This window comes from Moschus berezovskii, chromosome 20 (genome assembly GCF_049115385.1).
Source record: "Moschus berezovskii isolate FMDL1 chromosome 20, NW_MosBer_1.0, whole genome shotgun sequence".
Classification (NCBI taxonomy): domain Eukaryota; kingdom Metazoa; phylum Chordata; class Mammalia; order Artiodactyla; family Moschidae; genus Moschus; species Moschus berezovskii.
In genome coordinates this window covers 62239717-62262518 of record NC_142479.1, presented here as the reverse complement: position 1 = coordinate 62262518, position 22802 = coordinate 62239717, and the positions used below count along the sequence as shown (strand labels likewise).

At 58.9% G+C, this 22802-nt stretch overlaps 4 protein-coding genes across 4 annotated transcripts; 2 read left to right on the top strand and 2 right to left on the bottom strand.

Moving 5' to 3' along the window:
* Positions 1–303: 303 nt before the first annotated feature.
* CENPX (centromere protein X) lies at positions 304–3985 on the bottom strand. Its single transcript, XM_055408298.2, has 5 exons — positions 3921–3985; positions 1496–1547; positions 1242–1295; positions 869–957; positions 304–780 (listed from the first exon to the last, which is right to left on the bottom strand). Exons 1-5 carry the CDS (start codon positions 3948–3950, stop codon positions 766–768), a joined length of 240 nt encoding a protein of 79 aa, XP_055264273.1. The 5' UTR covers positions 3951–3985; the 3' UTR covers positions 304–765.
* A 135-nt stretch (positions 3986–4120) lies between these two features.
* On the top strand, positions 4121–12123 carry LRRC45 (leucine rich repeat containing 45). The gene is made up of 17 exons (XM_055408295.2): positions 4121–4871; positions 5385–5446; positions 5826–5896; positions 6154–6332; positions 6552–6680; positions 7535–7647; positions 7994–8052; positions 8343–8420; positions 8879–9014; positions 9095–9172; positions 9268–9379; positions 9466–9536; positions 9956–10048; positions 10146–10238; positions 10765–10938; positions 11036–11183; positions 11422–12123. Exons 1-17 carry the CDS (start codon positions 4652–4654, stop codon positions 11616–11618), a joined length of 2013 nt encoding a protein of 670 aa, XP_055264270.1. The 5' UTR covers positions 4121–4651; the 3' UTR covers positions 11619–12123.
* A 458-nt stretch (positions 12124–12581) lies between these two features.
* On the top strand, positions 12582–14797 carry RAC3 (Rac family small GTPase 3). The gene is made up of 6 exons (XM_055408297.2): positions 12582–12712; positions 13305–13376; positions 13569–13686; positions 13835–13897; positions 14303–14462; positions 14594–14797. Exons 1-6 carry the CDS (start codon positions 12678–12680, stop codon positions 14722–14724), a joined length of 579 nt encoding a protein of 192 aa, XP_055264272.1. The 5' UTR covers positions 12582–12677; the 3' UTR covers positions 14725–14797.
* Positions 14798–15768: 971 nt separating this feature from the next.
* Positions 15769–18389, bottom strand: LOC129544590 (L-xylulose reductase). Its single transcript, XM_055408296.2, has 8 exons — positions 18268–18389; positions 18094–18191; positions 17500–17654; positions 17360–17402; positions 17184–17283; positions 17017–17081; positions 16808–16925; positions 15769–16688 (listed from the first exon to the last, which is right to left on the bottom strand). Exons 1-8 carry the CDS (start codon positions 18317–18319, stop codon positions 16585–16587), a joined length of 735 nt encoding a protein of 244 aa, XP_055264271.1. The 5' UTR covers positions 18320–18389; the 3' UTR covers positions 15769–16584.
* Between the last annotated feature and the right edge of the window lie 4413 nt (positions 18390–22802).

Below are 22802 nucleotides of genomic sequence, written 5' to 3'. Positions count from 1 at the left end.
TGACCTGCCTGGCCTGGGCCCTGGGGGCAGTGGTCCATTCCACTGGTGTGACCCCTCTCTCCCCAAACAGCCCTGCCCACACATCCCTGGGCATCCCGGCTGGTCGGTGGCACCCCACGCCCACAGCAGCCCCATGGCAGAGGCACCATCCCAGGCGAGCAGCCACACATGCAAGGGCTCTGATTTCACAGCCCCTCGAGCCTGGCCCACGGCAGGGTACTCACACATGCTCTTTGTTACCCTGTCCTCTCCCAGCTTTGAAGCAACTTGACTTTGGGTGATTAATGGCAACAGGAGGCTGTGCCTGGGGAGGTGGCTCTGATTTATTGATGTTGCTTTGTTGAAAACAAATACATAGCTCAGGGAAGCATCTTTTGAGGGGAGTATCAGATGGCTAGGTGACACACTAGCTTTGGTATCAGTGGCAGAACCACACCATTCTGCAAGTTTGAGGAGGACATGTGGGCTACCTGTTCAGGTGGGCGGGTCTCCCACACCCGCTTCCCATTGACTGAGTGCTTTTCTCACACCAGTGGGCACCTGGCTGCCCCGGGGAACGGGGTGGGCACCTGGCCCCTCATCCTGTCAGCGACCCCTCCCCTCCGTATGCTGTATCCTGGCCGTCAGCAGCAGGCAGAAGGGATGATCTGGCAAAGGGGTGGTTTGCTGGGAGCTGGAGGAGAACTTTGTGGGTCAGCAGCTTCTGTCATGTCTGCAGCCAGAGGCCACGACTCCCAGCAGGTGGTCACAGTGAGGGTGGAAACCCTAGAAGTCCAGAAGCTGTGGGGGAGAGGCGCGCTCAGAGCCTTATGGGTGTGGGCCACCCACCCACTCCCGGCCCAGGCCCTGTTCCCAGAGGCCCACCTACCAGCTGAGGCAGCACCTTCTCCAGCTGCTCTACGTCCACACGGGCCACGTCCTCTGCCTGGGCCTGCCGGACACTGCGGATGGCCGCTTCTGCCAGGATGCAGGTGGGAAGTAAGGTAGAGAAAGCTGGGGGGGGCTTGAACCCCAACCCCCCTGGGCCACAGCCCTGGATGTTCCCCCAGCCCTGTGCCAGCTGACTGCTCAGAAGACTGAGGTTGGGGCTTCTGAAATACAGAAATTTTCAGGGACAAGGTGTTTGTGGGAAAATGGGGAAAAGGTCTTGGTAGCGTCACTGAAAAATGTAAAGGGATCACGAATGGTCCAGACAAGCCTGGGTGGAACCCCAGAGGACACTATCAGGTCCCTCTGCTCACCTAAAACGAAGATCTTGAGCAGCTCGGCCATGAGCAGCAGCGCATCCCCACTGACTGCAAGGCAAAGGGAGCAGGTTACAAGCACGCACTCTGCCTGCCGCCCCACTCCGCCCTCACCACTTCTGACGTGGCTCATGCTCAGGCTGGTGACCTCCGCCCTCTGTCTGGTCCACCCAGCCCTCCCTAAGGCCCTGGCTCCTGCAGAGCTGCAGCACAGGGTCCCAGCACCCCACCCCTGCTTCGGGTTCACACACCTTTGGTCTTCTTGTCCTTAAAGTGCAAGTGCAGCAGTTTGCTCACCAGCTCCTGGGGAATGGAGGGCACTTCAGTGAGCCACTTCCCCCACCCCTCCTGCTGACCCTTTAGTCATTTCATTGTGGATGGGATGGGCTTGTAATTTCCAGCTGGAAATGCTGTCTGTGGGGCTGGGTCTCCCCAGGATGGAGGACTAGGCATGGGGGGATACCTCCCTGCGAATGCCTCCAGGAGCGCCAGAAATCAGATGTGTGTGGCAGACACGAGGGAGCAGCCCAGGTGCCTTCCCACTGCTCTGGGCCTCCAGTCCTCATGGTATCCAGAGTGGTCTTGTGCTCCTGCCCCCAGAGACAAGTTGCTTTCCCCACAATGGGCCCCTTCACAGGCCTGCCCATGTCACTAACACTGCCTGGCTTTGCCAGACCCTGCTCTGAGCACGGCGCCAGCTCCATCCCAGGTCCCTCCTTGGGGCCTACAGCACGGCATGGAGAAGGCAATCTTCCTGTAATGGGGAAGGGTAGTGGGAGAACCCCAGAGCTGTGCAGGAGCCAGGCTCCTTTGTCAATGGGCAGTCAAGGTAGGGGACCAAGGGAGGTTGCTGAGGGTAGGGACCAGCTGGAAGGAGCTGTGAATGAGGAGCCTGCAGAGTGCCTGGGGAGGCAGGACAGCAGCAGTGGGAGCCCAGGAGCCCAGAAGCCGGGTGTTGTGCAGAGGTGAGCAGAGGACCCACCAGGCCTCCAGTCTTGGCCATGGAGATGGCACTGCCTCGCCCAGTGCAGCTCAGCAAAGCTGGAGAGCAGAGGGGAGGGACTGGACCCCGCCGGCGACCCAGCTCCGGAGGGGAAGAGCTTGCCACCGGTCACTTGGGCAGCGCTGAAGCAGCTTCACCCTTCCAGCTGTGACCACGGGAGCCTGGCGCCACCTGCTGGTCCTACTCGCTGTGTACCTGGAGTATTAGTCACTCAGTGGTGTCTGACTCTTTGCGACCCCATGGAATGTAGCCTGCCAGCCCCTCTGTCCACGGAATTCTCCAGGCAAGAATACTGGAGCGGGTTGCCAGTCCCTTCTCGAGGGGAGCTTCCTGACCCAGGGATTGAACATGGTCTTCTGCATTGCAGGCAGATTCTTTACCAATTGAGTCACTGGGGAAGTCTGTGTACCTGGAAGATACCAGGAAGGGCCCAGAAGGCTCTACCGCTCTACCAGCTCCCAGACCCAGACGAAGAGCTAAATCAGTCAGATTGCTGCTGGGGGGCAGCTGCAAGGGGTGGTCGTGACAAAGGGATCAACACCAGTTGAGATTCCCTAAACTTGAAGAGGGGAGGACGGGACCTGGGACATGGTCAGCCTTTGCCCCAGCCCCACTGTGTGGAGGCAACACAACGCCGTCTCCTCCCTGTCACCCTCACGGGGACAGCCCTGGTCATGGGTAATGGCCACAACCCCAGCTCTCGGTGATAAAGAGCGAAAATCCCCACTAAGGACAGGCTGGACAAGGCAGCGCTCACAAGGGGCTGGGATGCTCCTTCCCGCCCCAGGTTCACCAAGACCTGACATCAAGGGCTCAGTGTCTTCTAAACTTCCGGCAGAGTAACACAGTGAGACTCAGACCGCTCACAGCCAGCAGTGTGGGAGGTGGCGGGCCTCCCTATCCATCCACCCAGAGCAGCACTCGCCAGGTGCAGGGCAAAGGGGCTCACTCTGGAAGTGGGTGGCCTGGGTTTGACCCTAGTTCTGCTGATTTCTCCCACTGGCAAGTAGGGACAGTACTAGGACCCATGTCCTAGGGTGTTGAGCATTACACGGGCTAATTCATGCCTGGTGCATATCCAGTGCCTGACTGTGCTGGGTGTGTTGTTGAGAAGACCACTCGTAGAGCCACAAACAGACCAGACAACCGAGCCAGCCCGGCTAAATCGAGACGCAAAGCACAGGGCTGGCGTGACAGGAAAAAGGCCAAAAAGAAGCTTTAGAATACACAGCCAAGACTACCAGCGAGCTGGGCCGTACTGTGCTCTATGCTAAACCCTTGAAGGAGAGTCCTGCCGGTCCCGTAGCCGCGGGGCGAGGCGCAGGGGTCGGCGACCCAGGCTCCTCTCTGAGCCTGCCTGCATTTGTGCCAGCACCTACACCTGCCCGATTTCTGCAGACCCTATCCGTCTGGCCACAGACCAGGGCGCCTATTCAACCTTCTACTACCGGGCCACGGGGCCACGGAGGACGAAGGGCGCTCGGGATGGGGGTCATTGCCGGATTCTGGAAACCGGCTCACCCTAGATGGCAGCGGGGGTCCGGCTCAGGACCCGCACGTGAGTCAGTGAGGGAGCCGGGGCCGCAGGGCCCCCGCCGGCCCGTGCGCGTACCCCCGCCGCGGAAACCTCGCCCGGCGCCCCCAGCCCGCCCAGCCAGCACGCCCTCTCTCACTTTCCGGAAGACGGCTCCTGTTTCCTCCATGACTGCCACAAAAGCGCGCGCCCTCTGGAGCTCCCCCGCCCCCACCTCCCCAGCCAATGAACCCTGAGCGCGCCCTCTGGAGCACCGCCCCCGAGCCGCCAGCCAATCGACCCAGAGCGCGCCTCCCGGAGCCCCGCCCTCGCACCGACAACCAATGGGCCCGCCGCGCGCGCTCGCTCCTTCGCCTTCATTGGCCCGTGGTGAACGCCCTCCTCCGCAAAGCCTCCTGGGAGTCGTAGTTTCTAGCAGGCCTTCCCGGCGCACCCTGCTCTTCCTGGATACTGAGGGGCGCGGAGGCCGCGTACACCTGCGGCGAACGAGCCGAGGTCAGCGGCACGAGGGCTAGGGCCTCGGCCCCGGGGCCCAGGGGTACATCCGACGCCCGGACAGGCTCTGCCGCTGGAGGCTCCGCCCCCGAGGACGCCCACTTCCTCGGTCCCCCGCTCTTGCGGGCCCCTGAGCATCACCTGCCCCCTCCCTCCTGGGGCCTCCTGCCTATTGGACCAACTCAGTTTGTTCCTTGTTCCTCGCCTGCTGAGGACGTAGGGTCTGTGTGCCCCCCACTGAGGTGCCGGGGTCTCTGTAGGCCCCCATGGGAGAGGCCCTGCCCTACTGCTTTTCCCCGGCTTCCCGGCTCCAGCTGGCTTCTGGTGAGTCCTGTCTAGGAATTTTGGGGGAAGCCCTTCCTGCACTCCAGGGACATGGAGGAGTTCCGGCGCGCCTACAGCCGGCTGTGCAAGGAGAGTGGAACTGAACCCCAGGAGACTGTCCTGCAGCAACTGCACCAGCTGCCGCAGGGCCGGCTGGACCTGGCCACACAGAGCCTGACAGTGGACACCTGCAGGGCTCTGGGCAAACTTCTGCAGAAGGAGTCACTGCTGACGGAGCTCATCCTCAGTGACTGCATGCTGAGTGAGGAAGGTGGGCACCAAGGGCCAGCAGCGCCCAGGGCAGTCCTTGCAACTTCAGGGTTGGGGCTGGGTTCAAGCCCTTTGCTTCAGGGCCATCTCCCCTGACTGCTTTTGCACTGCTGCTTGTTAGCTACATATACCCCAGCCCTTGGTGTTTGGCAGCTCTAGCAAAGAACTGTCTCACCTGATCTCTTTTTTATTTTTGGTGAAGTTTCTCAGTTTCACTGTCATTAAAGCAACACCTTTGGAAATCTGGGCGCAGAAGGTGATTTCTCTGTTTAATGGGAAAGCCCTTAGCGTCCCCCAGCTTAGGAGAGTCCTGCCGTGCTGATGAGCACAAGGGTCAGCAGCCTGACTTGGCATTTGGAAGCTGTTTCAAACCTGACACAGAAATGGGCTGACTTTTGGCATGAACCCTGGCTGGTGGGGGCCACATGGACAGCCATCCTTCCCCTGTGCCTGGGGAGCTGCCGCCAAAATAGAGCCGCCAGGGGTGGGGAGTGACTGCCCTGCTCTCTTACAGGGGCCACGCTGCTGCTGCAGGGGCTGTGTGTCAACACTGTCGTGCGGTTTCTGGATCTCAAGGTGGGTGGATCTGCACTCAGGGGCATGCCACCTGAGAGCAGGAGTAGAGAAGACACAGGTGTCCCAGCGACCAGGAGTCTGCACGGTGGCTAGAGACCATGTCTGTAAGCGCTCTGGGCACACAGGCTCCACACCGTTTTCTCATGGTCTCATGCACGTGTGCTGGTGTTTTGAGGGCAGAAATGTGAGTTCCAGAGAGTTCTCACAAGCACACTGAAAGATCCCGCATCAGAAGGCCACTCTGGTCAGGGAAAGCAGAATCTGAAAGGAGCCCACGTCTGTCCAGAGCTCACTGTGGCCTCACCCGCTGCCTGACCAGGGTATTCAGAGCCCAGCCTAGGATGCCGGGGAGTGACTGGATGGCCTCTTCCTGTCCTAGGGCAATAACCTTCGAGCAGCAGGGGCTGAGGCACTGGCAAAACTCCTCCGACAGAACAAGTCCATTCAGAGGTAGGGTGGCAGTCCCAGCCCCCAGCTTTCCCCCCAGCCCCTGCTCTGTCTCTGTGGTTCTGGGTTGGCTCTCCAGGGGACAGTTTTCTGTAACGTGAGAGTTCACACCTTCATGCCAGTCTTCTCTGGTGGGGGGTATAAGTTACTCAGTTTCTGCCAGAGACCCCCCCAAGCCTGCGTTCCTCCTTGAGCCCACTGGATCCCATGGGAGGAGGATGCCCTTTGGGCTACGCACCTCACGTCCACCCTTCCTTCAGCCTCACCCTGGAGTGGAACAACCTGGGCACTTGGGATGAAGCCTTTGCCACCTTCTGCGGGGCCCTGGCGGCCAATGGTGCCCTGCGGCAGCTGGACCTCCGCAACAACCAGATCACCCACAAGGGTGCCGAGGAGCTGGCCCTGGCCCTGAAGAGCAATGCCAGCCTCCAGCAACTGGGTGAGGATGCCAGCGCTGGCCCTCCCCATCCTCAGGGCAGGCAGGGAGGTCTTGCATCTCAGCCCTCCCAATCCTTCCTCTGTCCTCTCCCAGAAGGGAGCGGGTGGCGAGGAGGGGCACACTGAGCTGGGCTCCTGATCTTTGGCCGATCACAGGAAGTGCCAGCATCTTGGGCTGGGCCAGCCCTCCCACCTCTGGCAACACCACATTTCCTTCCAGACCTGCGCTGGAATCATATTGGCCTCCTTGGGGGCCGTGCCCTGGCAAACTGTCTCCCCAGCAACAGAACCCTGTGGAAGCTGGAGCTGGCTGGAAATAACATCCCGGGCGACATCCTCAGAGCTGTGGGTATGGGCACATGGGGCTGCTGGCAACTTGCACTGTTTGAAGCAGTGCATAGAGCTGATTCCCTGTTGATGGGATCGGCTGACTCACCTCTTAAAAGTCACATTTTGGCCTTTAACCTTTGGGGCAGAACCCACCGAGGGAGGGGCGGCTTGGGCTGGAACCATAATGGCATCACAATGGTAGAGTATTAGAAACAGAGGGAGCAGGCACCAAGGAAGAAAGGGCAGAGGTGGGAGCCCGCAGAGTGCCGACGGCCCAGGCTCACCACGGTCCCTTCCGTCATGACCCTCAACTCCTCCATCCCAGGCCTGCTGAGCACTCTGCCACTCCCCATGGCAACTTGTTCCACCGGCAGCACCAGCCCCTTGAAGGCCCACGCTCGGGCTGGAATCTAGTGTGGGGTTACCACCTCCTGAGTCTGCCCAACTCATGTCCTCTCCTGTTTCTGGTTCTTGCACCTGCCTCTGAGTCACCCCAGTTGACAGTGTGGCTGCTTCTGGCCGGCCCCTCTCCAAATGCTGCCTGGATCTCTTTCAGAACATGGGAGCTGAGCACGACATTCACCTCTTAAAAGTCACATGTTGGCTTTTAACCTTTGGGGCAGAATCCAAATGCTCACCTTTTGTGACAGTTGAGCAACCTCTTCACCTCTTCCCATGTGCCTGTCCCCCCACCAGGTGCCTCCCAGGCTCCACGCTTCACTGTTGCCCCTAGGCCCTATCCCCACCGCCTCAGCCTCTCACCTGCTAGTGCACTGAGGGGTCTGATCTGTGCAGTTAAGACATGGGGGTGGGCTGGCCGTTGGCCACTCCTGGGGCTCAGTCCCCAGGAGACAACTTCGCTCTTTCCAACAGAGCAAGCCATGGACCACAACCAGGATCGGCAGACCGTCTTCCGGGAGAGCCAGGCCCGTGCCCAGGTGCTCAGCAAGGAGGTGCGGCACCTCCGGGAAGAAAAGTCCAAGCAGGTAAGGACAATGCTGCCTCTGACTGCAGGGCCTCACCCTGCCCTGGCTGTGTGGACAGAGAGCCCCCCTCAGCCCCCATGCCATGGCCTTTCCTCCCTCTGAGCCCTGGAGCCTCTCTAAGAAGCCAGTACCTAAGCCCAAGAGGCAGACTCTTGTTCTGATGCCTTTCAGCTGGGTGGGTGGGCTTCCCCTCTGGGCGTCCCTATGTAGCAGCCACCCTCTCCTTGGATGAGGCTCAGCTCCTTGGAGTCCCGCTGCCTCAGTAAATGTCAGCCTCCTGTCTTGCCAACTGTGGGGAGCAAGCAGGCTCTGGGCCCTGACGGGCTCTGCCTGGCTCTGTCCCCAGTTTATGGACTTGATGGAGACGATCGACAGACAGAGAGAAGAGATGGCCAGGAGCAGCAAGTGAGCTTGGCCCTGGGTCCAGGGCAGGGCGGCAGTGCAGTGGGGGAACCTGGGGGTTCGAGTACTGACTCTGGCCTTGGAGTGACCAATGTGTGAGCCGGGTCATCTCCCCACTGACAAGGATGTGGGCTGTATTTCCTGAGGGAGTTGGCTGGAGGGTTCGAGGCTCCACTGAGCACTGCCTTAGCCCACACCTGGGCGTTGTGTGAGCATGAGGGGCAGCAGCCGCTTCAGGGAGGGGCTCAGACGACTCAGCTTTGGGCCCCTTGGACCCTCTTCTCTGTCCACAGGGCATCGGCTGCACGTGTGGGGCAGCTTCAGGAAGCCCTGAACGAGAGGCACTCCATCATCAACGCCCTCAAGGCCAAGTAAGGAGGGGCAGAGGGCAGGATGGGAGTAAGAGGGGGTTTCAGAACACTTTAGAGACCGGCCCGCAGGGCAGAGGAGGACCATCCTGATAGGGACTCAAGTCCCAGCGCACAAGGAAGTCAGGGGAACCGCTGGGGTAGTTACTGAGAAAGGCTTTCTGGGAGGGCCTCCAACTCATCCGCTTGCAAAGCCGGGCACCGGGCACTGAGGGAGGGAAGGTTAAGCTTCAGTCCACTTTCCCCAAGCCCCACCCCAGGCTCCCCAGAAGCCTGGCCCCACCCCCCACCATCCCCTTACCTGGTTTTGCAAAAGCAAATTCTTTTCACTGGCAGCAGACAAGTCTCTGAGGAGCCTAGACTAGCTCAAGGGGCACTAGCGGGGACAGTGGCCTGGCAAGAATGACCTTAGCAAAGGCTAGAGGTCGGCTGGGGCAGGGCTGGCCCTTCCCTCCTTGCAGACTGCAGATGACGGAGGCTGCCCTGGCTCTGTCGGAGCAGAAGGCCCAGGACCTGGGGGAGCTCCTGGCCACCACAGAGCAGGAACAGCGGAGCCTGGCGCAGAGGCAGGCCAAGGAGCACAGGCTGGAGCAGCAGGTGGGTGGGTGTGGGGCGGGCAGGCCAGGGGTGCGTGGTGGCAGATGGCCACTGACGCCCTTTTGCCGCGTCACCCCCAGGAAGCTGCAGAACGGGAGTCTAAGCTCCTCAGAGACGTGTCTGCTGCCAATGAAAAGAACCTCCTTTTGCGAAACCAGGTATGGGGGTGGGGGTGGGGCCAGCCCCTGGGGAGCCTGGGGTGGGGCTTCGGGAAAGCAGAACGAAGCTTCCTCCCTCTGTGCAAACTTTGCAGGTGGATGAGCTGGAGCGGAAGGTGAAATCTCAGCAGGAGCAGCTGTTCCTGACCAAAACGGAGCTGACCAACACGACGGCTGAGCTGAAGATGCGGGCCATCCAGGCTGAAGGTCAGCACACCCAGGCCTGCTGCTGGGGCCTGAGAACGAGGGGCCCCCTGAGGAGTCCCACCCACACGCCTCCCCTGTGCTTCCAGAACGCCTGGAACTGGAGAAGAAGAGGTCCCGGCAGAGCTTGGAGGACGCGGAACACCTGCACTTCAAGGAGGTGCCTTGTCAGTTGTGTCACCCGGGCTGTGTCCTCCCCGCTCCCCCAGGGTCTGCAGACACCTCAGTGGGGCACGGTGCTCCCCAAGCAGACTCCTGGCCAGGCTTCCCTCGACAACCTTGGGCTGCTGATGGCATTTCTCCGACAGTCCCAGCAAATGTCAGACCCAGACCTTCCCCACCGGTTTCTAGAAGGGACCCTGACTGTCTGTGCCCCGGGCCACAGTGCAGGCTGCCCCCTGGGGTGCAGCTCTGGGACCTGCCCTCCGTCCTAGCTTCCTGCGAAGCCACTTGGGGCAGCCTCCGCTTGGAAGGAACAGAATCCCCAAGATTCATCTGCCCCCCCAATGATGGGGATCCCATGAGGGGAAGCCTGGGGGGCCAGACTGCCAGCCCTGTCCCCGCCCCGCACCTGGGCAGGTGGAGCACATGACTCGCCACCTGGAGGACAGCGAGAGGGCCTCGCAAGAGAGGGTGCAGAGGCTGGAGGCTGCGCGGCTGTCCCTCGAGGAGGTGAGCTGGGTGCCAGGCTCGGGAGGCTGGGTGTGGCTCGAAGGGGTCCCTGGGCAAGGGCTGAGGACGGCTGCGGCGGTTACTGTCTGTGGTGTAGGAGCTGAGCCGGGTGAAGGCCGCGGCACTCAGTGAGCGAAGCCAAGCCGAGGAGGAGCTCATCAAGGCCAAGAACCAAGTCCGCCTGGAGGAGGTGAGCGCAGGGTCACGGTGCACTGCTTGCAGCACCCACCGGGGAGAGAGCACTGAGGGGCTGGCATGAGCTGCTGGGCTTGCACAGCCCTTCGGGCTTAAGTAGGCATGACCAAGGCTGTCTCCTGGCTCTGTAGGGAGGAACAAGGGAACAGGAGTTCCAGGGGTGCAGAAGAGCCAGACGAGGACACTCAGCCCATCAGTACCACCTCCAGCTCCCCCTGCAAAAAGCCAGTGTGCTCCCTCCCCATGCTGGGGAAGGGGTTTGTCCCAAATGTGCAGCCTGTGACCACTTGGTGGAAGCTGGGGGCCAGACAGCAGGATGGTGTCAGCCTGGCACACAGGGGAGGCTCCTCATTCGAGTTGAGCCCATTCAGAGCAAGGCATGTATTAACTGTAGTGACAAAGTGGTTTCCACATTGCAAATATAAGCTCCCTTCAGCCTGAAGGGACAGGGGTCACTCCTCTCAGGAGCTCAGAGCCACAGGCCAGAGAGTAGCTCACCTGTCCCTCTCCTGGGCCCACAGCAGCAGCACCTGACTCATCTGGAGGAGAAGCTGCGGCTGCTGGCACAGGCACGGGATGAGGCTCAGAGTGCCTGCCTGCAGCAGAAGCAGACGGTGGCCGATGCCCAGGCGCGGGCCAGCCAGTTGGGCCTGCAGGTGGAGAGCCTGAGGCGGCGCCTGGAGGAGCTGCAGCAGGTAGGTGGGACACTGAGGGCTCCCGGTGGTGCCCCTGGACCACCCCCCACCCCCACCCCCAGCCACCACCTCACACTCGCCCCTCCTCGCCTGGCAGGAGCTGAGCAACAAGGACCAAGAAAAGGTAGCTGAGGTGACAAGGGTGCGGCTGGAGCTGCAAGAGCAGAATGGCCGCCTGCAGGCCGAGCTGATGGCCCAGGAAGCACTGAAGGAGAAGGTGGCGGCCCTGGAACGCCAGCTGAAAGGCGAGCCGAGCCCCAGGACCCCCCCCACCCCCTGGCATCTCTGCAGGGCCTTTCTTACTAGGCCATCCCATAGGAAGAGGAGGCGGGCCGGGAGAGCTGAGCGTGGCCTAGGTCTTCGCTCTGGGAGGGACTGGTAGGGGAGGCTGGGTGTGTCTACGCCCAGAGGACCCTGAGCAAACCCCACCCTGCCAGGCCCCTGTGGACCTCCGGGGTCCTCATTGAACTTCCTCTCCTGCAGTGATCGCGAGTGACCACCGGGAGGCGCTGCTGGACAGGGAGAGCGAGAATGCCTCTCTCCGAGAGAAGCTTCGCCTTAAAGAGGCTGAGATCGCCCGGATTCGGGATGAAGAGGCTCAAAGAGCCAGCTTCCTGCAAAATGCTGTCCTGGCTTATGTGCAGGGGTCCCCCCTGAGGACCTTGAGCCCCCAAAAGTGAGGGGGCAGGGAAAGTCTGAGAGCGGCAGGAAGGTGGCATCTGTCGGACATGTGTCTGACGCCTGCCGGAACAGGCCACTGACAGGTCTGGGCTCTTTGTGCAGTCTACAGCCAGTACCGTGGAAAATCAGTGCTGGGCAGGATCTGAGAGCAGGACAGCTGCAGCTTACAACCAGGGTGCCTGTCTGGGTGGTGGTGGGGGTCCAGAACCTGGCTGGCCAAGAGGGCCTTCCCCACTCCGTCATCCCCATCGCAGGGAGTGACATGCCTGAGAATAGACCCAAGAAGGTAGGAGCAGTGTGTGAGCTCTCCTGGCCCCACCCACCGTGGTGCAGTCACCTTTTACAACCAGGAGCTCTGCAGGCCCCGCTGCTCACCCCAGGGTATTCTGAAATACAGAATTTTGCACTTTGTGATACATTTTGGTTCCAGTGCCTTTCTCCCACATCAGTCTGTGTTCCCAAGCCCCGGCCCTGCAGGAAAGGCCGGCCCTCCCAGGTGTGGATGGGTCACCCCTTCTAACTACTACCAGGTGGGGATGGTCTGGCTCCTGCAGCGGGCAGGAGGGGATGGGGGCGCAGAGGGCTGCCGGCCTTGAGGGTCTCTGGTGACTGACAGCAAACACCCGAGTTTTCACCGGCTGCCTTTTGGGTTGGAGGGTAGGTGGTCCCAGGGGGTACTCTGCCTCAAAGAAACCCTGTGCCTACCGACCGCAACCTGTCCAGGTGGGTGGGATCCGCCTGCCTGCGCTGCCCTCGCCCCATGAAGTGGGTCACAGGGAACCGGGGAGGGCCTGCCTGGGCTCAGACTCGCTGAGGGGTTCGTTGTGTCCCGCCCCTCACCAGATTTCTCTGCAAAGCGCGTCGGCCGGGGTTCGGGGCCGGTCCGCGCCCCCCGCCCGCCCTGCCGGCCGCGCTCGGCTGTCTCCGCGCCCGACGCTCGGCGGCGCTCGGCTGTCTCCGGCCGCTCGGCTCCGCGCTCGGCTCGGCTCCGCGGCCGCTGCGGCGCCGGGCATTTCTCCGCAGCTCGGCTCGCGGCCGCGCCCGTCCGGCCTGCGCCCATGCAGGCCATCAAGTGCGTGGTGGTCGGCGACGGGTGAGTGTGCGGCGCGGAGGCCGCTCGGCAGGGCTCTCCCGGCGGGGTTGGCCCAGGGGATCTTCCCGGGCAGGGCGCGCGGCTCCAGGGCGCGGCCAGGGCGGAGGGGGCGGTGCGCGCACGGGCCAGGGATCCCGGCTGGGGGTCCAGGTGCGGCGGCCCGGATGCGCCCCCGACCGGCCTGTGGGCGTCCGGGGACCGGGCAGGGGCGGGAGGACGTGGTGGGGCGGGGTCCCGGCTGTTCGCCGGGCGCAGGCCTCCAGCCCAGGCCCACCTGATGCTGCCCGCTGCCCGCGGCCCCGCCCGGCCTCCGGGTGGGTGGGGCCAGGGCTCTCACCTGGGCTGAACCCTCAGCGGGTGCCACCCTCCCGGTACCTGCCTGGGGCGCTGAAGCGACTTGCCGCAGCCCGCACCCACCACTCTGTCCCCGAAGCCCACCTGCCCAGGTCCCCCTCCTCTGTCCCTCGTTCACTGCGGATCTGCAGGACAGGCACCCCTGTCCCCACCTTGGGACCATGGGAGGGGGCCGCCCTTGCTGAGCGGCGGGCAGAGGTGGGCCTGGGAGCAACGTGGGCTCGCCCTCTCTCCACAGCGCCGTGGGGAAGACCTGCTTGCTGATCAGCTACACAACCAACGCCTTCCCCGGAGAGTACATCCCCACAGTGTGAGCAGGCGGGTGGGTCCAGAGGTGGGGAGCAGAGGGTGTGGGCGCCTGTGCGCGAAGCTCCCCTGGGCTTGCAGCTGGGGCCCAAGTGGCCCTGGCCTGGGCTCCCGGGATGGAGCAAGGTGCTGACAGAGCTGCAGGTCTGTGCAGGACTGAGAACCCAAACACTGGCGAATCTCTCTGTTTCTGCAGTTTCGACAACTATTCTGCAAATGTGATGGTGGATGGGAAGCCCGTCAACCTGGGGCTGTGGGACACCGCCGGGCAGGAGGACTACGATCGCCTGCGGCCACTCTCCTACCCCCAAACTGTAGGGGACCACAGGGGTGCCTGCAGGGGCTGGGTGGCTTGGGTAGAGGCTCCGAGGGCCTGGTGCGTGTGTGTGTTGGGGGCTGAGGGCATTCAGAGCCTTTCGACCCTTCCTACATGGTCCTCTCCTTCCTTCCCTTTCTCCCAAGGACGTCTTCCTGATCTGCTTCTCCCTGGTGAGCCCAGCCTCCTTTGAGAATGTTCGAGCCAAGGTAGGGCAGGGCAGGAAGCCGGGTTGGTCTTCCTAGCAGGGGTGGAGACTGCCCAGAGAACTTGTCCTTACGAGGCAGGGTCTCTTACTTGAAGGCCTGACAGAGGCAAATTGTCCTTTGGAGGCAGAAGAGATGCCTATTCCACTTGGGGTAGGGGTGGTGAGTGCAGCTCTCAGAGAAAGGAGGGCCCTGACTGAGAGGCCTTGATGAGCTTGGAAGCTTCTTGGCAGCATATTTTTGTTCTTGGTCATTGCTTTACCAGACCTAATGGTTGCCCTGTGAAGCAAGAAGGGCTAAGTGTGTGTCTAGGCACAAGGAAGGGGCCCTTGAGAGCTGTGGCCTGCTCTGGGCCAGGCTGAGGGCAAGGCCCCCAAGGGGTAGGGATCAGAGCCTCCATTCCCACAGTGGTACCCAGAGGTTCGGCACCATTGCCCGCACACGCCCATCCTCTTGGTGGGCACCAAGCTGGACCTTCGTGACGATAAGGACACCATCGAGCGACTGCGGGATAAGAAGCTAGCGCCCATCACCTACCCCCAGGGCCTGGCCATGGCCAGAGAGATCGGTGAGTGGGCCCGTCTAGACCTGCTGGTGCAGGGAGGAGAGGAGTGTGCTCTAGGAGCCACAGCGTTAGCCTGTGCTCCCCGCCACCCTCGATGACCTCTCCACACTGCCCCCTTTCTTGGCCGATCCCAGGCTCTGTCAAGTACCTGGAGTGCTCAGCCCTGACCCAGCGGGGCCTGAAGACAGTGTTCGACGAGGCCATTCGGGCTGTGCTCTGCCCGCCCCCTGTGAAAAAGCCAGGGAAGAAGTGCACGGTCTTCTAGAGCCCCCACTTCCGGAAGAGCAGCCCCCTCCCTGCCTGTATCTGTTGTGTTGAGATGTGTCCTTGAGTCTGCTGTGGGGGAGTGGTGGGGGTGGGGAAGGGGAAGAAGCATGGGGATGAGGCTGCTGCTCCCGGGGCGCTGCGAGGGCCATGGGGTCCTGTCTGCTCTGCCTCATCTTCGTGGGGACGCAGCTTCAGCCTCCTCTGGCCCGCACGGGAGGCCGGAAGGGAGCAGGGTCTCCCTCAGGCTGTAGGGGTGGGTCCGGGGCAGCCCCAGGATGGGCTTCCCTGATGGGGGGAGTTTGGGGGGTGGGTTCTGTCCTTGTGCCCCAGGATTGGGCAGCCCCTTCTTATTTTATACAATAAACCTTCATCATCTCCTGTTCTCGTCTCACTATCTGCCCGGGTCTCTCCCTGCCTACTCCTGCACCCTGGGGGTGCTAGGCCCCCAACCCCTGCCAGCCAAGGGTACAGAGCAGGTGAGCTTGACACTCCCCGCCCCACAGCCCAAGGCCAGTTGAGCCCTCTCAGCCTCCATAGGAGGGACCCTGTGGAGTGTGAGTGATGTGGGAGTGAGTGCGAGCAAGTGTCCTTGGCCCCTTCTGGATAAAGCAAGCCCCTCCTGGGCTGACCTCAGTCCTCTGGGAGGGCACAAAACCCCTAAGCAGCTCCCAGGGGTGGTGCACGACGGTCTGCAGTCAGGCCCTAGGGGGCCCTGTGGAGCCCAGGTCAAGGCCAGGGGCCACTCAACTGAGTGTTCACAAAGAACAAAAGTGTCCTACAACCCCGGAGGTGTGGACAGGACAGGAAGGGTGGCAGACAGGTCAACAGTTTGGCTTTGCTGGGCAAACACAGCAGGAGGTGAGGGGTAGGCCCGGCCTGTCACCGGGACTTCAACCCTGGGGCCTGCAAGGCACCACTCTGGGCAGATCTGTGACATGAAGCTAAGTGACACTCAGCTCCCCTGCAGTGGTGTGCAGAGGTGGACTGCTGGATTTCAGGAATTCTGGAGCCAGGTTTTAAGTAACCACTGTTAAGAATTACATAAAGTTGAAATCAGTTGTATTTAAAAATGAAATTAACAAATACTCAAAATTTGTTCCATCACTTCCTAAATATTTTTGTACGTGTACTATTATCTGTGCTGTGGGATGTAAGCCTTTTGTGTGTGTGTGGTGAGGACAGCATGGACAAGTGGAGGAAAGACATCTCTGTGCCAGCTCCACATCAAGGACATCGAACAGGAAGGAATCTGTCACCATGGAAGTTGGCAAATTCTACAGCTGGATCTTGTGCTGGACTGTGCCTGGTACATGGTGAAGGACTCACAACGCTGAGGGAATATTCTCTCAGTAATTGAAAACCACCACCTGATTCGGCAAAGAAGTCATTCAATCATGAACAAAGTCGTGAAGTTCCAGCACAGCCTGCTCAGTTCACTTTTGTCTTCCGCGCTGACTTAAGGAATACCAATGAACATTCATGTTAAAACACCACCGCTTCCACACTAGAGGCCTCTGGACAGGGCCGAATCCATCCTTGGTCAAATTCACTACCCTCCTTGGGAGCTGGCCTTCTGGAAGTTCCTACATGTCTGCCAGGGACTTAGCCAGGCCCGACAATCTCTGGCAGGAGAGCCAGGCTGCCACTGCACCAGGATGAGAGCTGAAAGGGTGTCTCTACCTGGGACTCGTCCCCATGCCCAGCTCTGAGCTTTGCATCTTCCGGCCACACGACTGCAGCCTAGGTGTGAGTGTGCAGGCTGGACAGAAGAATCATGTTTACTGAAGAGATGGGGAAGGGGGATGGGGGTAAAGGTGGGTTCAGCATGGAACAGGGGTGTGTGGGGATGGAGGGGGGCTTAGGTAGCCAGGAAGCCCCCATCCACAGGCACAGTGGAGCCTGTGGTCATGCTGCTGCGGTCACTGAGCAGGAAGAGGATGGTGTCCACCACGTTCTCCACCTCTGCGGGCAAGGTGCGGTTCAGGATGTGGGTGAAAGGAACTGCCCTTCCTCCTTCCCTGCCACCCCTCACCTGAGCAGGCCACTGGCATGACTCCCAGCCGGGCTCCCGCCCAACTCACCGGCAAACCTGCCAAGGGGGATGCGGTCCAGCATGGCCTTGGCCTTCTGAGGGTCACTCCAGGCGGCCTGGCCCATGGGTGTCATCACCACCGTGGGGTTGACTGCATTCACACGGATCTGCACTGGCACAGGCAGGGGGTCAACTCGGTGGACTGAGGCTCTCTGAGCACATGGACTGGGTGATGGGAGGCGTCCCACTGGGGCTCACCTTGTGTGGCCCGAGCTCCACAGCCATCACTTTGGTCAGTATGTCCAAGGCACCCTTGGTGGAGCCTGTGAGGAGGGACGGCATGTGTGGAGCCCGAGCTGCCTGCTCAGATGGGGGGGTAGCTGGGGGGTGGAAGTGGCGGTAGGGCACAGCCGGGGCTCACTCACAGTAGACACTGTGGTTAGTCAGTCCCCGTTGGGAGGCCTGGCTAGAAACATTCACGATGACCCCTGGGGCTCCCCGAGCTATCAGGCCTCGGGCCACAATCTGGAATTGCAGAAGAAGGATGAGGCAGGGCTGGCCTCACCCAGGAGTCCCCACTCCTGCCCTGAAGCCAGCGCACCTGGGACACCTGGATGACCGCCCGAAGGTTCACATTGAAAGACCTGGAGGCAGATGCACAGACCCTGGTTAGGGACTGAGGCTGCTGCAGCAGGAGACAGCCCTTCCCCAGGGCCGTTCCTCCACCCCTCCCTGGCTTACATGTCATATGCCTCCTTGGTGACCTCCAGGAAGGGCTGTAGAAACGCCACAGCTGCATTGTTCACCAGCATGTCCACAGGGCCAACACCTCCCAGCGCCTGCTCCGTGGCCTCCCAGTCAGCCAGGTCCACGCACACGGCCTCTACCCCTGGGCACTGTGTATATTATGTGGTAAGGGGGCACATCTCCCAGAGGCTCCAAGCCCCGGAGAGGGTACAGCTGGGCCTCTCCCATTCAAGTGAGAGGGACTGTGTTTTCGTGACCTTTCAGTCTCACAGGGGTAGGGTGTTAGGGGTCTCAGGGGAACCAGTCTCCTTCTTGGGGCTCCCACGGTGCTTTCGGGGGACAGTTAATTAGGCTTTTGGGCAACTCAACTCGGGGCTTCAGGATCAGGGATCTAGCCCCGCCTCCAGCCAGTCTACTTCCTCCCAGCGCCAGAGCGCCTCTGGCCCAGCAAAGCAGCCATTTCTGCCTCCTCCCAAGTCCAGGGGGATTCGTCGTTCTTCCGCGCGTCCGGCGAAGGGCGGGGGTGCTAGCTGGGCCGCCCTCAGCTCCCCCCTGCTGCCCCCTGGGCTGGGACAGGGCGGCGCCTACCTCGCGGACCAGGCTGTCCAGGTCGGTCCGGGTCCGGCTCACGGCCACCACTCGCGCGCCCGCCGCGTGTAGCGCCTTGACGATGCTGCGGCCGATGCCTGCGAGGAGCGCGGATGACTGAGGGTACCCATCCCCGCCACCTTTGACCGCCCCCGGCCACCTCCCCAGGCCCACCTTTGCCCGCCCCCGTGACGAGCGCCCGGCGCCCGGCGAATCTCAGATCCATGATGTTCCGGCTGCCACTCCGCGAATTTTGAGCGACGCTCCTGGGTTCAGAAGGGCGCGGGGCGGGGCGCGGCGGGCCAATCGCAGGGTGGTGTCGCCCCGCGGGCGGGGATATTCAAATAGCGTCTCCCCGCGGGGCGATTGGCCGAAAGGAGTGGGCACGGCCGAAGGGAGGCACACAGGGTGCTCGCCTGACCCTGGGGCAGAGTTTATCAAATTGCCTTCTCTGCGGGGTTCCTACCTCACATGATGATGAGAATTAAATTAGACAATGTATATAAAATAGTAAAACTGTACACTGTACAAGAATAAGCGTTATTAGCATACATTTATTTTTTAAATTTCTGTGATACTAAAAGCTGTAGGGAAGTGAAAGAAGAAATTTTTTTATATATCATGTTTTTGTTCAATTTATAGTAGGGCAGCTCAGATATAACTGGATGAATAAATCTGAAAGTTATTCAAACCCATGTGAAGCATTGAATTGGAATTCTACTTGCTTACCTAGTGTTTATGAACTTACTTGGTTTAAATACTTCCATTTATTAAGAGTTATCCTCTGCCTTATGAGAAAGCCAGGTTATATCAGGAACGCAATTTGTTATGTCCAGTACAGGTAATTGCTACTAATTTAAATTTATTCCACTCTCTTTTCGGAGAAGGCAATGGCACCCCGCTCCAGTACTCTTGCCTGGAAAATCCCATGGATGGAGGAGCCTGGTGGGTTGCAGTCCGTGGGGTTGCTAAGAGTCGGACACGACTGAGCGACCTCACTTTCACTTTTCACTTTCATGCACTGGAGCAGGAAATGGCAACCCACTCCAGTGTTCTTGCCTAGAGAATCCCAGGGACTGGGGAGCCTGGTGGGCTGCCGTCTATGGGGTCGCACAGAGTCAGACATGACTGAAGCGACTTAGCAGCAGTAGTAGCAGCAGCGCTTCAACCCGGCAGGAAATAAGGTTAGCGGGCCCCGCCAGTAATTTTCCCCTGCCAAGTAGGTTATTACAAAATAAATAAATAAATAAAACCAGATATGGTAATTTTTACCGGAAAGAAGGTGAAAGGGAAAACGCGGTGCTAACCCTTCTTTTGTTTCTGAGAAGAAAAGTTTGGGTAAAAGGATCACATGCTCTCCTCCCCCAGACCTGGGAGTAGCTCAGGCAAGCTCACTTGTAGTGCTTAGAGTGAAAGGGTATGGACAAGCCTATAAGCCTGAAGAAGAACTGATGCAAAGAACTGACTCCTTGGAAAAGACCCTGATGCTGAGAAAGACCGAAGGCAGGAGGAGAAGGGGACAACAGAGGATGAAATGGTTGGATAGCATCACCGACTCGATGGACATGAAGTGAGCAAGCTCTGGGATTTGGTGCTCAACAGGGAAGCCTGGTGTGCTGTAGTCCATGGAGTCACAAAAAGTTGGACTCGACTGAGCAACTGAACTGAACGGGCTCATAGAGGATCAAGGGACAAAGAAAGGATTTGGACACCATTCTGGGTCCAAATTGAGACTTAAATTGAAGAAAATTGGGAAAACCACTAGACCATTCATGTATGACCTAAATCAAATCCCTTAGGACTATACAGTGGAAGTGACAAACAGATTCAAGGGATTGGGTCTGATAGACTGCCTGAAGAACTATGGTCAGAGGTTCGTGACATTGTACAGGAGGCAGGGATCGAGACTATCCCCAAGAAAAAGAAATGCAAAAAGGCAAAATGGTTGTCTGAGGAGGCCTTTCAAATAGCTGAGAAAAGAAGAGAAGCGAAAGGCAAACAAGAAAAGGAAAGATATACCCGTGTGAATGCACAGTTTCAAAGAATAGCAAGGAGAGATAAGAAAGCCTTCCTCAGTGATCAATGCAAAGAAATAGAGAAAAACAATAGAATGGGGAAGACTAGAGATCTACCAAGGGAACTTTTCATGCAAAGATGGGCACAATAAAGGACAGAAGTGGTATGGACCTAACAGAAGCAGAAGATATTAAGAAAAGCTGGCAAGAATACACAGAAGAACTGTACAAAAAAGATCTTCATGACCCAGATAATCACGATGGTGTGACTGAAGGAGGAAACAGAACAGGCTCCATCTTGAAAGCAGGACTCCATCTTGGGCCCGACAGTGGACTTTGAGCTATATGCCCAGTATCTATGGAAACGACCGGAAGGAAGAACCCCAGGGCTCGTACCTAGACTCTCAGTCACCTGAAAGAATAGCCTAATTATCTGTGTAACTGAATCGAATCATACATTCTATTATGCTTATTGGGGTATGACCACAGGCATATTGATACTTGTCCACTGTTAACTACCTAGGCTGAAGGCAGATGAATCAGGGGTTAACTTTGACTGTATCTTTCTTTTCCTTTGTTCAGACTAGTTTCAGGGAATTTGGGGAGGGGGGTTTGGGCACGTACACTTAGGGTATATAAGGTTTTCACAAAAACTGTTCGGGGTCTTTGGCTAAGAGGAGACTCTTCCTTGGGCCCGCAGGTGTAATAACCTGCACTCCACTATCTGCATTGTCCTTCTGAGGGAATTTGTTTCCTGGAATGCGTGGCTACAATATTTGGTGCATTGGCCAGGAAACTCCTCACTCTGAGGAGACAAGTCCCATTTGGGACTACTCTGAGGCCTCACGGCTTGAATCTTCTAGAGAGGGGAAGGCGCCTCGCCTTTCTGGAAGGATTCTGCTTCTCAACACCCGGACCTTTCACGTTAGCAGGTAGTGGACGGCAGCAGGGGAACTGAGCACTCAGGTGGGGAGGAGCCCCCCCGGCAGCGGGGAAGGGGGGCCTGATCACCCCCTGGGAGGGACTAGAAGGGGCACGGACCCACAGCAGCCTGGAATAGGCAGGTGGCGATTGCTTGGTACAGAGGTTGACGAGCGTGTTAGGGTTTAGGAAGGAAATTTGTGAAGGTCATTTAGGAGGTAATACCCATGCTGTCTTGGGGAAAATTATTACCAAGCTATTGCCAGGAGATTGTTAGGAGAAAAACTTGGTCTTTGTGTGCTCATATTCTGCCCTCCCCAAGGAGGTGTCCCATCTGCTGTGAAATTCTTGACCCCCTTGAAATTGTCAGGCTAGAAGGAGGGGGACACATTAGTGAGTATGAACTGGCTTTTCAGGAGACGGCCTGGGATGTGGGATATTTAACCCATCTGTGTTTTCATCTGCTGCTGATCAAGCCCACCAAGGCAGAATGGATTTTAAAAGTTAAGGGAGAAACAGTTTTGAACCACGTGGTGTTCTGGTTTGGCAGTGCTGACCGGCAGGTGAAGACATGCTGATCCCCCTTCTCCCTCTGAGATCTGGCAGGTAAGGCTCCTCTCACCCTAATTAGGAAACCCCAATGGCAATTTAAGTGTTTCATTGAGTGGAAATATCAGAAGTACATATGGTACCAAGAACTTCGTAGACAGAACAGAAAGGAAAAGTAGAAGACAGTCTGAGAAGGTAAGCAAGATGGGGGGAAGTGAATCTAAGGCACTGTACTGGAGTGCAGTGTTAAAAATTTAAAGAAGGGATTTGAAGGAGACTATGGGGTATGACGCCTAACCGCCTCCACATACTCTGTGAGGTCGAATGGCCCCCTGTGGGAGTAGGATGGCCACCAGAGGACACCATGAACTTAAAAATAGTGGAAGCAGTCTATACAGTAGTCACAGGAGAGCCAGGACACCTGGATCAATATCCATATATTGACTCATGGCTAGGGTTAGCTCAAGACCGTCTCACTTGGACAAGGTTCTGTATCCAGAAGGGAAAGGGGGAAATATTAATGGCACAAAACTTGACTGATGATAAAAAAAGAAGTTCTACAGGATTTGGACAGGGATGACCTGCTCCCTCCCCCATACTGGATAATGACATGCCCGCCGCCCAGTGCTCCACCAGGACTGGAGACTACCTTAATGCCCAATCCAGGGCCAGGTGAAGTTCCTGCAGCAGCCGCTGCTCTTCCACCAGCTCTCCCAGAGTTCACAGAGCCACCGTTTCGGCAGGCTCCGATCCCAGAGATGGAGACCTCTGGTCAGCGCCCCCAGAATTCCACCTCAGCTGGACCTCCTAGATTGTATCCACCTCTCCCGGTGAGTACTGATGGGAAGGGGAAGAAAACACAGGAATTAGACAGAGGCTGTGCTCCGCCAAGGAACAGGGGGAAAGAAGCCCACTACAGATGCCCCTCAGGGAGCTACAGCAGCCTCCGGTTCAGGATGCCTGGGGCACTACCACCAGCCCCCTGTAGCCTATCATTACCAGCCATCTTCCTCTACGGATGGATTAAACTGGCAGAGACACTCTCCACTGCACTCGGGGGAGCCACAAGCCACGAGACTACTTTTTGAACCCACCACCCTACATGGGATGACAGAATCCAACTACTAGTCTCCCTTTTCAGCACTGAGGAAAGACACAGGATCCTAACTGAGGCCAGAAAATGGTCAAGAGAAATGGCACCTGAGGGTACTGCAAACCCGCATT

Coding starts and splice junctions, on each gene's coding strand:
- CENPX (XM_055408298.2), bottom strand. CDS start 3,950: ATGGAGGAAACAGGAGCCGTCTTCCGGAAA. Junction 1,548..3,920: donor CAGGAGCCGTCTTCCGGAAA/GTGAGAGAGGGC, acceptor TCCATTCCCCAG/GAGCTGGTGAGCAAACTGCT. Junction 958..1,241: donor GCTCAAGATCTTCGTTTTAG/GTGAGCAGAGGG, acceptor GCATCCTGGCAG/AAGCGGCCATCCGCAGTGTC.
- LRRC45 (XM_055408295.2), top strand. CDS start 4,652: ATGGAGGAGTTCCGGCGCGCCTACAGCCGGCTGTGCAAGGAGAGTGGA. Junction 7,648..7,993: donor GGGAAGAAAAGTCCAAGCAG/GTAAGGACAATG, acceptor CTCTGTCCCCAG/TTTATGGACTTGATGGAGAC. Junction 11,184..11,421: donor CCTGGAACGCCAGCTGAAAG/GCGAGCCGAGCC, acceptor CCTCTCCTGCAG/TGATCGCGAGTGACCACCGG.
- RAC3 (XM_055408297.2), top strand. CDS start 12,678: ATGCAGGCCATCAAGTGCGTGGTGGTCGGCGACGG. Junction 12,713..13,304: donor TGCGTGGTGGTCGGCGACGG/GTGAGTGTGCGG, acceptor CTCTCTCCACAG/CGCCGTGGGGAAGACCTGCT. Junction 13,687..13,834: donor CACTCTCCTACCCCCAAACT/GTAGGGGACCAC, acceptor CTTTCTCCCAAG/GACGTCTTCCTGATCTGCTT.
- LOC129544590 (XM_055408296.2), bottom strand. CDS start 18,319: ATGGATCTGAGATTCGCCGGGCGCCGGGCGCTCGTCACGGGGGCGGGC. Junction 18,192..18,267: donor CGTCACGGGGGCGGGCAAAG/GTGGGCCTGGGG, acceptor CGCTCCTCGCAG/GCATCGGCCGCAGCATCGTC. Junction 16,926..17,016: donor TGGAGCTCGGGCCACACAAG/GTGAGCCCCAGT, acceptor GTGCCAGTGCAG/ATCCGTGTGAATGCAGTCAA.